Source organism: Eleutherodactylus coqui, chromosome 1, assembly GCF_035609145.1.
Source record: "Eleutherodactylus coqui strain aEleCoq1 chromosome 1, aEleCoq1.hap1, whole genome shotgun sequence".
NCBI classification, from domain to species: Eukaryota; Metazoa; Chordata; class Amphibia; order Anura; family Eleutherodactylidae; genus Eleutherodactylus; species Eleutherodactylus coqui.
This window is the reverse complement of record NC_089837.1, coordinates 18,697,273-18,713,061: the sequence shown is the minus strand read 5'-3', so window position 1 is coordinate 18,713,061 and position 15,789 is coordinate 18,697,273. Positions and strand designations below refer to the sequence as shown.

Here is a 15,789-nt window from a genome sequence, read left to right as displayed (position 1 = left end):
CTGCCCCCCATCCCCCGAACCTGCTCGTACAAGAAGGCAGTTACTTGAGAAGAGCGATGCTCACTCGAATAACTGACCTTACTGAGCGTGCTCGCTCATCTCTAGTGACCAATGAATTAATTGATGTAAGATACTAAATAAACCCAGATTTTTTATGTACCCTGAATAATGAATCTGCTGTGCTGGTGCCTTATTTGCACTTTGATCTGGAAGCAAGGATGTGTTGGACTCTGCTAGTAAGATCCATTTCTAGCCCATATATTGTGGTTAGCAGAGGGCTGTATTGCTGTTCGATGTGCTATATGGACCCTTCCAACTCTAACAGTCTATGATATGCTGGTTTAGACCAGAACATCTTCATATTTACCAAAGAAGATATATTTCACAAAATATATTTCAAGTGAACTTTATATTTAACAGACATAAGTAGATCTATTCTGTATATTGCAGTATAGTATTGAATGGTTACTGCACAAATCTCTTATCTTCTTCCCTCCAGTAAATGTGTTCTTGAGTTGAGGTCCGGTCTCCATAGGATAATGTAACACTTTGGGAAGAATATACACCCTAAAAGTCCAGCACTTGAGGTCAATATGGCAAATATCTCCACAGCCACCATGTATTTCCCTCTGGTGCTCAGATAAGCTGGGATCATGGCAATCCAGACACTACAGAACACCAGCATGCTGAAGGTAATGTACTTGGCCTCATTAAAACTGTCCGGTAATGTCCGAGCTAAAAAAGCCATAATAAAGCTAACAGATGCCAAGACCCCCATATAACCCAGGACAGAGTAGAACCCAATAACACAACCTTCATTACACTGCACAATGATTTTTCTCTGATAGGAATGAGTGTCCAGCTCCAGGAAAGGGGGTGCTAGAGCCAACCAACCCATACAGATTATTACTTGGATGGATGTGCAAAACACCACCAAAGAATTAGACCACTTGCTTCCAATCCAGCGTTTCCAGAAACTGTCAGGCTTGGTGGCTCTGAAAGCAATGGAAACCATGATGGTCTTGGCCAAGACACAAGAAACGGCTACTGTGAAGAGGATTCCAAATGAGACCTGACGTAGTATGCAAGTGAGGTCCTCCGGATGTCCAAGGAACAAGAAGACACAGAGGAAGCTCAGCATGATGGAGACCAGAAGGAGGAAGCTCAGGTTCCTGTTATTGGCCTTCACGATGGCCGTGTCTTGGTGCAAAATAAAAGTAATAAGAATCATGAATGTAAGGAAAGAAAATATAGAAGAGACCAAGGAAATAACCAGGACCATTGTGTCATCTGTGTAGGAGAGAAATTCCAGCCGCTTTGGCACACAACGGTCCTTCTTCTCGTTGGGCCAATCAAGTTCTGAGCATTTCATGCAGGTTTCACTGTCTGGAAATTAGAAGATTAAAAAAAACAACTAATAATGAATATTGAGTATCTGAAACATAGACAATATACCTTTACTCGTTAGTGATCAGTGGAGCACGTCTATGTCTAACGTCTTCATACCTGTAATGTTGGAGATTTCTCCTGAGGAGCACTGGACACAATTATAGCAGCAGGAATGGATCCTGGACTGGGAGACTTTATGGGTTCCTGGTAAACAGTTCTTTGAACATTGAGACTCAGGAACCTAACAATGCAACAAGAACAATGTATAACACTGTAAAGGGCTGAAGTGCAATATTCTTCTATTAATCTAGATGTAAGGAACAAGGCCAAGTCGTTTACAACATTGTATCCATGGTGTCTAATTATATCTGGAAAAAAAGGAAAAATCGAATACATAACCCAAAATGGTGTGAAAAAGGGGGCAGCACAAACAATTAAAGTCAAATAAAAAAATGTCCTTTATTACTCCATGTTCTTCAAAAAGGCAAGCTACATTTTGGCCACTGCAAGGGCTTTTTATTGCCCCTTTTCCGCACTATTTTGGGGATTGCATGTGGGGTCTCCAGGTTCAGGCTCTGTTTTGGTGGCTTGCATCCTTTCCCCCTTACTCTTATTAGGCATAAATTGAGTGCAGCTGGATACTACTTTTTCTGGACTTGTAATACATAACCCGAGACACATGAGGCCGGACTTGTACATGATTATTCTTAACTGCAATAACTGAGGAGTTTCCATTGTATTTTTTTATTGATCTCTATATGTTAAATATAAACACCCCCCTCCTGTAATATAGCAATAGAGCATTGATTTGGCCAACTTTGACTGACCTTGAAGTCTTGGCCTCCAAGGTGAGAAGAATCCTGAGGAACATGATGAGGTGTCTATCTGCATGATGGTATGTAGCACGTGTGTCAAACTCAAGCAAATATCATTTCTTTTCTTCACCTGTGCCTGGTACGACTGTTCAGAGGTTAAAGCAACGGTTGCTTTAACAATTAATAAAAAAGAGATTTGTTTCTTCTACGGAGTGGGATTGAACATTTTTTATCCTCGTACACCGTTCAATCTAACCGTGCCTGCCAGCACGGTCCTAGGAATCCCCAGACGCCACTCCTAAAGACACGGAGAAGCAAGAAACTGTCTGAAGGCAAACGTGGACAACAGGTGGAGAGGGCTTGGTTCGTTCCCTTCGGATTCACCCTTCAAGCACCAGGTAAGTCCACATCTAATTAAACTATAACAGCAACCTTTATAAATTGCATGAGAGGCACATTTTAAACTATATTTTTTATATTGGACAGAGGTTACTGCTATATTATAGAGTATATAAGATGGCAATAACCTCTCTCTGTCACTCAAGGAGCAGTTGTACTATGCTCACATGGAAGAAAAGAAATGATATTCGGCTCATGGGCTATGCGTTTGATGCCCCTAGTACAGAGTATCAAGTTGAATAGAATGCTGCTTACCAGATAAAGATAAGATAATACATAGATCTGAATCAGGTTAACAGCAGTACAAATGCCAGCAGAGTCAAAGATACTGGAATTAGATGAAAAAGCTTTCTAGTTCAGAGAGGATAGAAAAGAGGCCTTTAGAGAGTTTGGCTCAAGTGATGGGAGTCCCTAGCAGACCAGTAGGCCGGGAAGCCAGAGCCGGAGTAAAGGCTGGTGGAGAAGTTACTGCACAAGTGAGGATGACTGCGTGGTCCTGCTCAATGAGTAGATGACCAGTAGAATATCAAAATCAGGCTACAGATGACTCGTTTGTCCCCCAAGTAAACCATAGAGACATGGGAGGAGAGGAAGGCTCCCTCTTCACAGTGACTAGCTCCTGTGAGAGATAGTAGTCAGACAGCTGATCTGTGGTGGCACTCACCTGATTGTTGCTGGTCTTCCATAATATCTTCTTCACATTGATACAAAAAGTGTAGTTCTTTGTTTCTGTACGGCCAACAAACCTAAATTTTAAACTTCCATTACTGAAACAGTTCCAGTTCACAGTATTATAGCTGTCAGTCAAATCCCCATTTCTATAAAAATAGGGATTGTCATCAGTGTCCCTTTGATTTCCCAAAACGTGATGGAGCTGTAAGACAGAAGTACCTTGTATTATATTTTAGAAACCTTCATACTTTTCCTCTGGTTTGTGGATGAGCTGCCAGAGTTGTCACCCTACATATAAGACTTTCTTCTAAAGAATGTGCAAAGATCAACCACTACATCTGATAGAAGAGCCCCTGATCTGAAGGCCCACAGATCTGAGCACATGGAGACTGTCCTAATTCTTGTCATGTATGAGTCTGGAGACTGGTGAACTATTATCCCTACTAATATCAGTCACATGGTCAGGAATGCTCCTGGGAATGTTACACAGTGATGTCCATGTAATTTGTAAGGAAGCTGTATAAGCAGCACACTGCTGTGGCCATGTCTGTGGGACATTTGTCCTTCAGTCTAGTTTTGTGTTTCTTCCATTGATAGACGTATCTAGCTACACTGCGAGACCTCTTGGCATGTAAAACCTTCATACTTCAGTAAGCGTGTGGGACCTCTTTTCATCTGCTGTAATTCTTTGCTCTACTTGTGCACCTGTGTTGTGCCAGGTGGTTGGCAACACAGTAACCAGGATACGATGTGGACATCAGACATAAAACATGGATTATTATTATAATGGTTTAACTTATGTCAACAGTTAACTAGTTAATGGTGGTTTGCTGCACACAGTCCGAAAGTGACACAAGTATTTTCCCGTCACTTTTGTGAAACTGGCAGATGCATACTCCTACAACAATGGTTCTATAAGTTTCTGAATCGACTCATGTTTCTGTATTTTAGGTATTTGCTTGAGCTAGTGTATTGTGACTGACAGGCTTGCCTAATCACTGTAGTCTCACTGTGTGCACACAATTGGCTTTGACTGAGGCCCATCCTCACTTACAGATCTCAAGGCCTACTCAGTACTGCAAAAGGGATGAGAATAGAGATGAGCGAGCACACTCATGCGAACTTGATGCTCTTTCGAGCATTAGGGTGCTCGAGATGCCCATTACTCGAGACAAACACCACGCGGTACTCGAGTCTATTGCATTTCTCTTCCCTGCATGTTTAGTGCCATTTTCTACCCAATAAACATGCAGGGAAGGCATTACCACTTCCTGCAGTGACGTGTCAGCCCTCTCCCCCCCACAGTAGTGAGTGGCTGGCGAGATCAGGTGACCTCCAAGTACTTAAAGTGGTCCCGCCCGCGGCTCGCCTCAGACGCATGCTGGCAGAGGTTAGGGAAAGTGCTGAGGCTTATACAGGGAAAGTGTTAGAGTAGGATCCCTCTGCAGAGCATTACAGCTATAGCAGCTCACTCTCATCACTAAATAGTACGCAAATATTTCCTGGCCCACTGCAGAACAGCATTTCACAGATTCCATTCTATGTGTTGGGTGAAGTAGCCGCAGTTATCAGGACAATCTACTGGCTGTATAGCTTTCTGCCCCTGGGCAGAGGGTCACACAATACCCTTTTCTTGGGTGCGGTGCAGTTGTTTGTTTTTTTTCTATTTAAAAAAAATATATATATATCTGCAGAGCATTACAGCTCTCAGTCTGCACTACATTAGGCAGAGTTGAGGGAAAGAGCTGCTTATATAGGGAAAGTGTTTGAGTAGGATCCTGCCTTCAAAAACCCCAACAGTCCTTCTTACGGCTACTCCTCATCGTGTGCATTACAGTTGTGGCTGGCTGGGAGCAGTAGTGCACCAATTTTGTTTTTTTAAAACATATATCCCTCAGCAGAGCATTACAGCTATAGCAGCTCACTCTCATCGCTAAATAGTATGCAAATATTTCCTGGGCCACTGCAGAACAGCATTTCACAGATACCATTCTATGTGTTGGGTGAAGTAGCCGCAGTTATCAGCACCATCCATTGGCTGTATAGCTTTCTGCCCCTGGGCTGAAAGCATCATACAATACCCTTTCCTTGGGTGCGGTGAAGTTGCTGCCCTTATCAGCACTGTTCACTGGCTGTATAGCTTTCTGCCCCTGTGCAGAGCTTCGCACAATATCGTTTCCTTGGGTGCGGTGAAGTTGCTGCACTTATTAGCACTGTTCACTGGCTGTATAGCTTTCTGCCCCTGGGCAGATCGTTGCACAATACCCTTGCCTTGGTTGTGGTGAAGTTGCGGCAGTTATCAGCATTATCCACTGCCTTTCTATTTTTCTCCCACTGTATACAGCCTCTCTATTATATACAGGTCTCTGTGAGCGGTAAATGACCCCTGTGTATCAGTGCTAGACAGCAGTTTAATTTTTTCCGGTCACAGCATAGACCCTCCGGTATCTACACGTCTCTGTGTGCGGTAAATTAGCCACAGTTCTCAGTTCTGTATGGTGGGGTAATTTATTTTGGCCCTGCTCTATCTTTACTCCGACATGATGAGTAGTAGAGGTAAGGGTGGAGGACGTTACGTGGACCTGGGTCCTGGGCGGGGTCCATCACAGCCGGCTGCTGAGGGATTAGGAGAGCGCCAAGTCCCTACGCTCCCCTGCTTCCTATCACAATTTTTGGGTCCACGCGGTAGACCTTTATTACAAGAAGAGCAGTTCAAGCAGGTCCTGTTGTGGATGGCAGATAAGGCATCCAGCAATGTATCAAACCCCTAGTCTTCTACACAGTTCTTCTACTACCCGCAGCCTAGGGACTGCACCTCTGAATCCTCTGGCTGCTCCACCTTCCTCCCAGCCTCAGACTCAATCAGTATATTTCTACATCTAAGATGAAAGTACTGAGGATCCACGTATACACAGTGGTGAAACGCGTAGAGTAGAAGTACTGATTAGCAGGAGCACTGCTTTAAGCTGGACATCATTGTTCCAGCCCGAAGCATAGAAAGTATAGTCATAAGTACTTAACAGTTTAGGGGGAGCACCGTCCCCCCAAATTTGAGAAATAACACTCCAGATTTTGTGTGATATCCCTGGTTCAAATTCATTACAAATAGGACAATCGTTACCAAACCAGTGATATCATTAGGAGTATCAATCTTTGATATCTGTGAAGCATTTATGTTCCCAAAGACTCCTATATGAAACAATCCCCTTGTGGAGCGTTACATATAAAAAAGTAACAATCAACAATACACGTTGAGTGTCATAAAAATTCCAAGTTGTGTCATTGAATCTATCACTCTTCACTCTCATTGATTGAGAAAGAGACGACATATCTTTTACAACTTGGTTTAGTGTTGTGTTTGTGTTGTGCCCAGTGTGTGTTGTATTTTTAAAAAAAAAATAATTCTAATAAAATTTATTATTTTAATTTAAGTCACGTCTGTGAATAGACCCCCACTTGTCTGACCTGCTCGGCAAGGCGCTCCGCGTGTGCGCACATTTCCGCAAGTCCACAACGGATGCTGCCACCCTAAGGAAACTGCAACATCGGTTTCAGCTGCCAGAGCACCGGCTGCTGTGCGACATGCCCACACACTGTAATTCTATGCTGCACATGTTGGCCAGGCTGTATGAGCAGCGTAGAGCAATTGTGGAATACCAGCTACAACATGGGCGGTGGAATGGTAGTCAGCCTCCGCAGTTCTTTACAGAGGAGTGGGCATGGATGGCCGACATCTGCCAGGCATTCGGAAACTTTGAGGACTCTACCCAAATGGTGAGCGGCGATGCTTTGCGGTTAGAAGGCCAATGCTTAAAGGCCAACGCTTTGCGGTTAGAAGAGGAGACGGTGTGTCGCTTGATAGACAGACCACCCTCACGTCTATATCCCAGCGGGTTTTGGAGGAGGATGAGGAGGAGGAGGGCGAGGGCGAGGAGGAGTGGGAGGAGGGGGAAGAGACTGCTGGCCACACTGCAGAGGATACCCATGCTGCTTGCCTGTCATCTGTTCAGCGTGTATAGGCTGAAGTGAAGGAGGAGCATCTTCCTAGAGAGAACAGTGATGTATTGCGCACTGGGACTTTGGCACACATGGCTGACTTCATGTTAGGCTGCCGTGACCATGAAGACGCAATTCAGAGGGCCAACTAGCAGGGGAGGCGCGAGGATCAGATAGCATGTCCAGTGCAGGCAGGGGAACACTCTCCAAGGCCTTTGCCAGTTTTATGGATCCCCAGCAAGACTGTGTCACCACTCCCCAGTAAAGACTAAGTCAGAGGGAGCACTGTAAATAGATGGTGAAGGAGTACATAGCTAACCGTGCCACTGTCTTCCGTGATGCCTCTGCTCCATGCAACTATTGGGTGTCAAAGCTGGACACGTGGAGGTGCTGGCCTGCCCTGCCACTAGCGTCTTCTCAGAGAGGGTGTTTAGTGCTGCTGGGGGGATCATCATGGATAAGCGTACCCGCCTGTCAACTGACAGTGACGACATGCTTAAAGATAAACAAAGGCTGGATTTCCCCAGACTTCTCTTCCCCACCAGTGGAAAGCAGTGGATCCTAAAGAATCTTTTCGCTGTAACAGGAGAAAAATGCATCCTCTATCACCCCAAAAACGGGAGAATTAGCTTTGCGTATTATTTCTCCTCCTCCTCCTAAAACAGCATTTCATCATGCTGAACTGCCAATTTCTATGCGGCCCAAAATGCTCTATTTATAACATTTTTTAAAGTTTTATCAGTTTTTCAAGTTTTAAAAGTTAAACTGAAACCAATTTTGGCTGAGGGCTGCCTCCAGGCTCTGTTACAAATTGACCAAAAATGAGCTGTATCGTCAAAAAATGTTTGTCGGTTTCACCTGCCCTCGGTGTTCAGCAATTTTTCATGGGTACACTTGTACTCTTATTGCACCAATTTTTCAGGACACTGCCATTTACACTTAGCAAACTATTTTTTACAGGCTTCGCCCATGCTCTTGGTAAACAAATTTTTACAGCTGTTCGCCTATACTATTGGTACACCAATGTTACTGGGGTTCGCCTATACTCCTCCTACAGAAATGTTACAGGGGTTCACCTTTACTTTTGCTACAGAAATGTTACTGGGGTCCGCCTGTACTCTTACTATGGAAACGTTACTGGGGTCCGCCTATACTCTTGCTATAGAAATGTTACAGGGGTTCGCCTATACTTTTGCTACAAAAATGTTACTGGGGTCCGCCTATACTCCTGCTGCAGAAATGTTACAGGGGTTTACCTATACTTCTGCTACAGAAAAGTTACTGGGGTCCACCTATACTCTTGCTACAGAAATGTTACTAGGGTCTGCCTATACTCTTGCTACAGAAATGCTACTTACTGGGGTCCGCCTATACTTTTGCTACAGAAATGTTACTGGGGTCTGCCTATACTCTTTCTATAGAAATGTTACTGGGGTCTGCCTATAACAGGGGTTCACCTATACTTTTGCTACAGAAATGTTACTAGGGTCCACCTATACTCTTGCTACAGAAATGTTACAGGGGTTCGCCTATACTTTTGCTACAGAAATATTACTGGGGTCTGCCTATTCGCTTGCTACAGAAATGTTACTTACTGGGGTCCGCCTATACAGTTTCTACTGAATGGTTTGAGGGGTTCGCCTATACTCTTGCTTCAGATATGTTACAGGGGTCTGCTTATGCTGTGGGTGCACAAAGACTTCCCATCGCGGTGTTTTACCTATATGGCACAAGTATACTGACTGACTTGGGCAGAAATGTGGGCCGAGGTCCTTGGCGGGGTGAAACTCTGCCATGTTTAGGCACTCTGATTTCTTCCTGTGTAATATCATTTTTGTGCACCCACAGCATAGGCAAGCCGAAGGAACTCAAAACTTCCCATTGTGGTGTTGAGCTATCTGACACCTACACAGAATGAATTGTGTGGGGACACATGGCTTTCCCATAGTTATTTAACTCACGGCACCTTGGGTCACACAAGGTGGAGGCTTGGACCAAGCCTGACCCAGGGCCCGCTCACGTACTTTCCACACAAAGTATTGCGGGTCCTACCTCTGTCATTGTTTCTTGGCCTTATTATGCCACCTCCTCCTGCTTGGGGTCTGGGGATCAGCACATGTATTTTCTCTCGTGCTGCACTAGCATCTGAGTCTGCTTTATGCCCATGATTACTGAGGGTGTGAGCCAAGGCCGAGGTCCTTGGCAGGCTGAAACTGCCTTGTTGGGCGCTCTGATTTCTTTATGTGTAATACTTTCCATGGGTTCCAGGGGCTCTTCTATGCTGTGAGTGCACAAAGACTTCCCATTGCGTTGCTTTACCTGTCTGGCTCAAACACACTGACTGACTAGGGCAGAATTGTGGGCCGAGACTGAGGACCTTAGCAGGGTGAGACTCTGCCATGTTTGGGCACTCTGATTTCCTCATGTGTAATACTATGCTTGAGTTCCTTGGGCTCGCCTATGCTGTGAGTGCACAAAAGTTCCCATTGCAGTGTTTTACCTGTCTAGCACAAATACACTGACTGACTAGGGCAGAAATGTGGGCCGAGGCCCTTAGCAGGGTGAAACTATGCCATGTTTGGGCACTCTGATTTACTCATATGTAATACCAGTTTTGAGTTCCTTGGGCTAGCTTATGCTGTGGGTGCACAAAGACTTCCCATTGCAGTGTTTTACCTGTCTGGCACAAATAAACTGACTGACTAGGGCAGAAATGTAGGCCGAGGCCGAGGACCTTGGCTAGGTGAAACTCTGCCATGTTTGGGCACACTGATTTCTTCATGCGTAATACCATCTTTGTGCACCGACAGCATAGCCGAGCCCAAGGAACTCAAAGACTTCCCATTGCGGTGTTGAGCTATCTGACACCTACACTGAATGAATTGTGTGGGGATACATGGATTTCCTATTGTTATGTAACTTGCGGCACCTTGGGTCACAAAAGATGGAGGCTGGGACCGAGCCTGACCCTGGGCCTGCTCACATGCTTCCCACACAGAGTATTGCTGCATTGTGGAGATGTGTAGAAGTGCTGGCACCTGTGTCCCCTTTATGCCCACGTTTGCGGCTTCTGAACATTTTGTGACGGAGGTGGCACGGGATTGGAATGATGATCGTACGTCAATTTATCATCAATTCTCAACAGCATTCTGTGCTATCGCCCACACTTTCAAGGAGGGTCGCTGTCTAGCCCTGCCAACCCTATGCAGTGTGTGCCTCCGGTTCCTCTTCATCCATTACGCACCTATAAATCGGCATGAGGGTAGTGTGGCTATAAAGTGAGCATGTGGCATGAGGCCAGCTGAACGCTGTGCAGAGAAAATTTTGCGTGCGTTGTGGATGCAGGGTCGTGTGGAGGCGGGGGGGGGGGGGGGGTGTTGGACAGCAATGCCAGCATGTAACCCAAGAGAAGAGGCAGCGGTGTCACCCGCAGGCAGTGATTGTCCTTGGTTGCAGGTAGTGTGGTGCTTAGCTAAGATGTGCCAGCGCGTGTGCCTTGCAAATGAAGGTCTGTCTCTAGTAAATTGTTACGGGGTGACGCCAGACTCTTGCCCCCAGTTTGGCTTAATAGTGGGACCTTGGAGACTCAGATGCAGCCATGCATGCTGCCCTTGCCCTTCCCTATCAGTTTCTGTGGTGTTTCTATGACTTTCGGATGTTTTCTGGTGTTTGACAAGTCATCATCTATGCGGAGCATCGGTCCCATACAAAAATGCTCAAGTCCCCCATTGACTTCAATGGGTTTCGTTACTCGAAACGAGCTCTCGAGCATTTTGGTGCTCGTTCATCTCTAGATGAGAAGCCTTTTGATGACCGAAGCCGATACTTGGTCTGATGAGCTGTTGGGCAGCACATCTCTAGCTATAACAATCACAGTCATTCTGGTTGTAATGCCTATTGACCTGTAAATGGCTTCCTTAAGCTTCCCACTCCTGATGATGGTTTTTTGACACAGTGATCATTCAGGCAGCGACAATCAGCATTCCCAAGGCTGCCCCTTTCTCCTGTCAGTTCTTCTATAGCTGGCACAGAAGCCCTCAGAGACATTCTCTATGGTTCTCTCAGTCGTCTCTGTGTCAGAGTTCTCTCTTTTCCCGCCAATACACAGGAACCCCTGGGGAGCTGCTCCATTTGAGCACAAAAACATTTGCCCATACAAAAAATAGTTTGCACGAGCAAACAAACTTTTGCAAATGCATTTGCATTTACGTGGCTCCTCTTTACACTTGTGATCAGCGCTTTCATACACTTTCCAGTCATTTGGGTGTATCATGTGGTGGAGCAGCACATCCAGATATATTATGGACCATTGCAGTTCAGGTGCCATATATTTATATATCATCAAGAACTCTGGCTCAAAGTTTCTTCTTATAGGTATGTGGACTGAGTTTATGTGTTTTCCTTGTATCACTGGTTCCATGTGATGAGAAGGTTTGTAATTACTTTAAAGAATGTGTTGATTATGACCACAAAAATCTATTTAATAAATACATTGTTATTGCTTTTGCACTATATTATATTTTGCACAATTTTATATGCGCCTATTAGCATGTTTTTGGAGTGTGGGGTCAAACCTGGGCAAACATGGGAAGAACCTACAAACTCCATTCATACATTGTCCTTAGTTGGATAAGAACCTAGGACCCCAGCACTGCCACCTGTACGATAGAATGACCTTTAATCCCATTTTCTGCAGGTCTTCTTGAGAGTAGGAGGATACTGTTGTGTGCAGCTACTGTATGTGCTGCTTTTACCCTGTACTTGATTTTTGATTACTTGAAAGTCTTTGGTGGTTTTTCAGCACAACAGTCAACATGGAGCTGAGCCAAGGAGACAACACCAGATGCCGAGATTGGTGGGGAGCTACAGTGATTGGTCCATGACAGCTCCATCGACAGTACCCCTATAACAATAGCAGCCAACAGTACCAACCACAGTGCCTCCATAATCACAAAAGTCAAAGTATGCTCATACCAATGACAGCCAACAATGAGCTCATAACCGTCCCATTCACAGTGCTGGTTTAATAATTCTTTAAGCAACTTACCCGATGCCAGTATTTATGGAGAAGAGCGACCTTATCAGTAGTCTGTCTGGCTATAGACATGTGCAGATCATGTAGAGCCTGCGCCAATAAATACACAGCTTTATAGACTCGGTCAGAGAGTCCTCCGCCTTGAAAGTTAATAAAATCTGTGACCCTTTCTGTTCCAGTACAGTTATGAAGAGATATGTTGTGTATGAACTGAAGTAATGCATTCATTCGAGGATCTCTTGATAAACAGTTGAAATATCGCAAGCAAATATGAGCCAGTAACATGTCTTCTGGATGATTTACAGTCTGGAAACTTTCATAGAACCTTCTCATATCTGGAAGAGACAGCCGAGAAGGTTGGATAGCCAAACTCCCATTTAATGTTTCTCTGTGCTGTTCTATAATTGTTGTCATTAAAGCAAATGGAGGACCGAAGACCAGAGTCTTATCCCGCAGCACAACTCGTATTGCATGTAACCAATTTGAAAGGTATACAGAATACGTCCCACAGAGTATGATAACCTGGGTTGATGACTTGCTGATGATCTCCATGTCTTTTCTTTCTATCTCATGTAAAGCATTTAAGCTCACATATTTTACTTTTATTGTGTAGGCCACACAGATTCCATTCATGGTCAGATATTTTGTCAAAATCCGAATCTCCTCATTACCGCTGTCATCGTCTGAAGATACAATCCCAACCCATGTCCATCTAAAGAACCTGATCATGTTAGATAGCACCAAACAACTGATCTGGGCACTTTGAACAGTTCGGTAAAAAGTTTGGTAAAGATTTCTGTCTGTTAAGACATTGCTTGTTGCTCCATAGCTGATCTACAAAAACATGATATAGAACAAATATACATTGTGAGGGATAATAGGAAAATATGTGAGACATGAGAAGGCTCTGAGCCAATGTAAACAAGGACTGAAGTTAAAGTTATCAAAAGGGAGTCACATCCAAAGTTTAGTTGGAGAAAATGCAACAGAAAGAGCAGTATGTAACTGTCCCTGTTGTTCTCCGTGTCTGGTGGCAATTACTTGAGTCCTACTATTGAAAGGAAGAGCAAAGGGGTGATGAGCCCAAGCTAAAGAAGCAGATTCTTGGGGGCTCAGGTGAAGTTATGAGAAGCCATGCGGATGCAAGGGTCCCTAGATTACAAACTTGATGACTCTTTGGGTACCCACGGCCTATCCGCAATTTCAGTTGAAGCCATCCATGTGGATTACGCACAAAAATAGAACATGCTGTGATTTGAAATCTGCTGGTGGAAATTGCAATCGCTATCCACTCATCTGAGCAAACATGCAAATGTTCTATTCTTTCAATGTGTACGGAATACGGTGGATCATTTGCACGGGTGATGTTCGCGGATTTCGCAGTTGAAATGTAGTCCTGTGAGACCAGCCTAAATGATTAATGAAAACCAGAAACATGTTTTTCTGATGGAGCTAAGGACATGAGGATGCCACCTACCTGTGAGTACCGGTATATGGCCAGTATTTGAGCCATGGACACCGTAGATTCTGAACCCAGGTCTCCAATAAATGCGGCTACGTTCCTCTGCTCTCTACAACAATAATTGGGAACGGTCCTTTCGGGTCCTGATAAAATCTGTAGGACACTTCTCACAGATTTTCTGCTGTCGGAGCACGAGTCGTATACATGATATCCCAGAGAGATGTTGGGTAGAATTGTCTGATCTCGGTTAATTTCCTCAATGGTGAAACGGAAAGTCAGAAGATACCTGTAATACTGAGGCATGGGTCTGTGGAGAGAATGATTGGCTGTTAGAGACGGAGTGAACTAGTAATGCTTTATAACTAGAGATGAGCGAGCACCAAAATGCTCGAGCGCTCGTTACTCGAGTCGAACTTTCAGTGATGCTCGAGAGTTCGTTTCGAGTAACAAACCCCATTGAAGTCAATGGGCGAATCGAGCATTTTTGTATATGACTGGTGCTCCGCTAAGGTTTTCATTTGTGAAAATCTTAGCAAATCACCAAAGTCATCTAAAAAAACACAGAAATGGATAGGGCAGGCGAGCAGCAACAGCCTGACCAATCAGAGGCAGCTCTCACTCACACCCATTCATGAATTCATGAATGGGTGGGTGAGTGCTGCCTCTGATTGGCTCAGCGCAGCTCTCAGCTGAATGACAGCTGAACTGAGCCAATCAGTGGCAGCACTCACTCACCCATTCATGAATTCAGGAATGGGTGTGAGTGAGAGCTGCCTCTGATTGGTCAGGCTGTGACCAATCAGAGGCAGCTCATTCAGCAGGCGGGGATTTAAAATCCCCAGCTGCTGAATACTACAGAGAGCAGTTCAGGAGAATTGCCAGCTGGCCGCAGCTGAACTCCGTCTGCCGGGACCAGGTGAGTATATATATATTTTTTTATTTTTACACATTTCTGGATGAATTGCAGGGAAGGGCTTATATATTTAAGCCCTTCCCGAAAATTCATTGTGCGATCGCCAGCAGCCCATTGCTTTCAATGGAGCCGGCTGTATTGCCGGCTCCATTGAATTCAATGGGCTAACATCGTTCTGCCGGGACAAGGTGAGTATATATTTTTTTAACTTTTTACACATTTTAGGATGATTTTCAGGTAAGGGCTTATATTTTTAAGCCCTTCCCGAAAATTCATCCTGCGCTAGCCGGCAGGCCATTGCTTTCAATGGAGCCGGCTGTATTGCTGGCTCCATTGAATTCAATGGTCAGTGCTCGTTTAATCGAGACGAACACCGCGTGGTGCTCGTCTCGAGTAACAAGCATCTCGAGCACCCTAATACTCGAACGAGCATCAAGCTCGGACGAGTATGCTCGCTCATCTCTATTTATAACGTAAAACTAAGACCTCTTTTACATGGGCGACAGCGATATTGCAGCTACAAAAATGCTGCGATATCGCTGCGGTGTTCCCTTGATTTTGCAGCGTCAGTGATGCGTTTTTCTTCTTAAAAAATAGTGAATCGCTTTGCTGCTGCCAGCAATAATAATGCTATTTTATCGCGAGAAGCTTAAGCCCTACCCCTAAAATAAGCCCTAACTGCATTTTCTGAAAAAAAAAGTATGTATACCTTGCAGGCTCAGTCCGGGTCCTCCTGCAGCTGTCCGGAACTCCGACGTGCATCCAGCATTCCTCGTTCACCCGTAGAAGATCACTTCCTAGTTGCGGGATTCATAAATCCCACCTCCAGGAAGCAATGGCTCTGATTGGTTCATCCAGCGCTACTCAGGCAATCAATGCAGCGCTCGATGAATCAATGTGAGGACTGTGATTGGTTCATCAAGCTCGGCATTGATTGGCTGAGCAGAGTTTGAAGAATCAATCACATTGTGGAGGCAGGATTTATGAATAGGCCAATCAATACCGCGGCTCAGCCAATTTATAAATCCTACCTCCACAATGCTCTGGCTGTTAATAGGTTCATCTAGCACTACTCAGCCAAGCAATGCATCGCTTGATGAACCAATCA

General features: G+C 44.8%; 1 protein-coding gene across 1 annotated transcript; it reads right to left on the bottom strand.

Moving 5' to 3' along the window:
- Positions 1 to 481: 481 nt before the first annotated feature.
- LOC136587108 (vomeronasal type-2 receptor 26-like) lies at positions 482 to 14,071 on the bottom strand. Its single transcript, XM_066585957.1, has 5 exons — positions 13,784 to 14,071; positions 12,319 to 13,140; positions 3,268 to 3,477; positions 1,507 to 1,630; positions 482 to 1,386 (listed from the first exon to the last, which is right to left on the bottom strand). The coding sequence occupies exons 1-5, from the start codon at positions 14,069 to 14,071 to the stop codon at positions 482 to 484; spliced, it is 2,349 nt and encodes a 782-aa protein (XP_066442054.1).
- Positions 14,072 to 15,789: the final 1,718 nt, after the last annotated feature.

Coding starts and splice junctions, on each gene's coding strand:
- LOC136587108 (XM_066585957.1), bottom strand. CDS start 14,071: ATGCCTCAGTATTACAGGTATCTTCTGACTTTCCGTTTCACCATTGAG. Junction 13,141..13,783: donor CCATATACCGGTACTCACAG/GTAGGTGGCATC, acceptor ATGTTTTTGTAG/ATCAGCTATGGAGCAACAAG. Junction 1,631..3,267: donor GGAAGACCAGCAACAATCAG/GTGAGTGCCACC, acceptor TTGCATTGTTAG/GTTCCTGAGTCTCAATGTTC.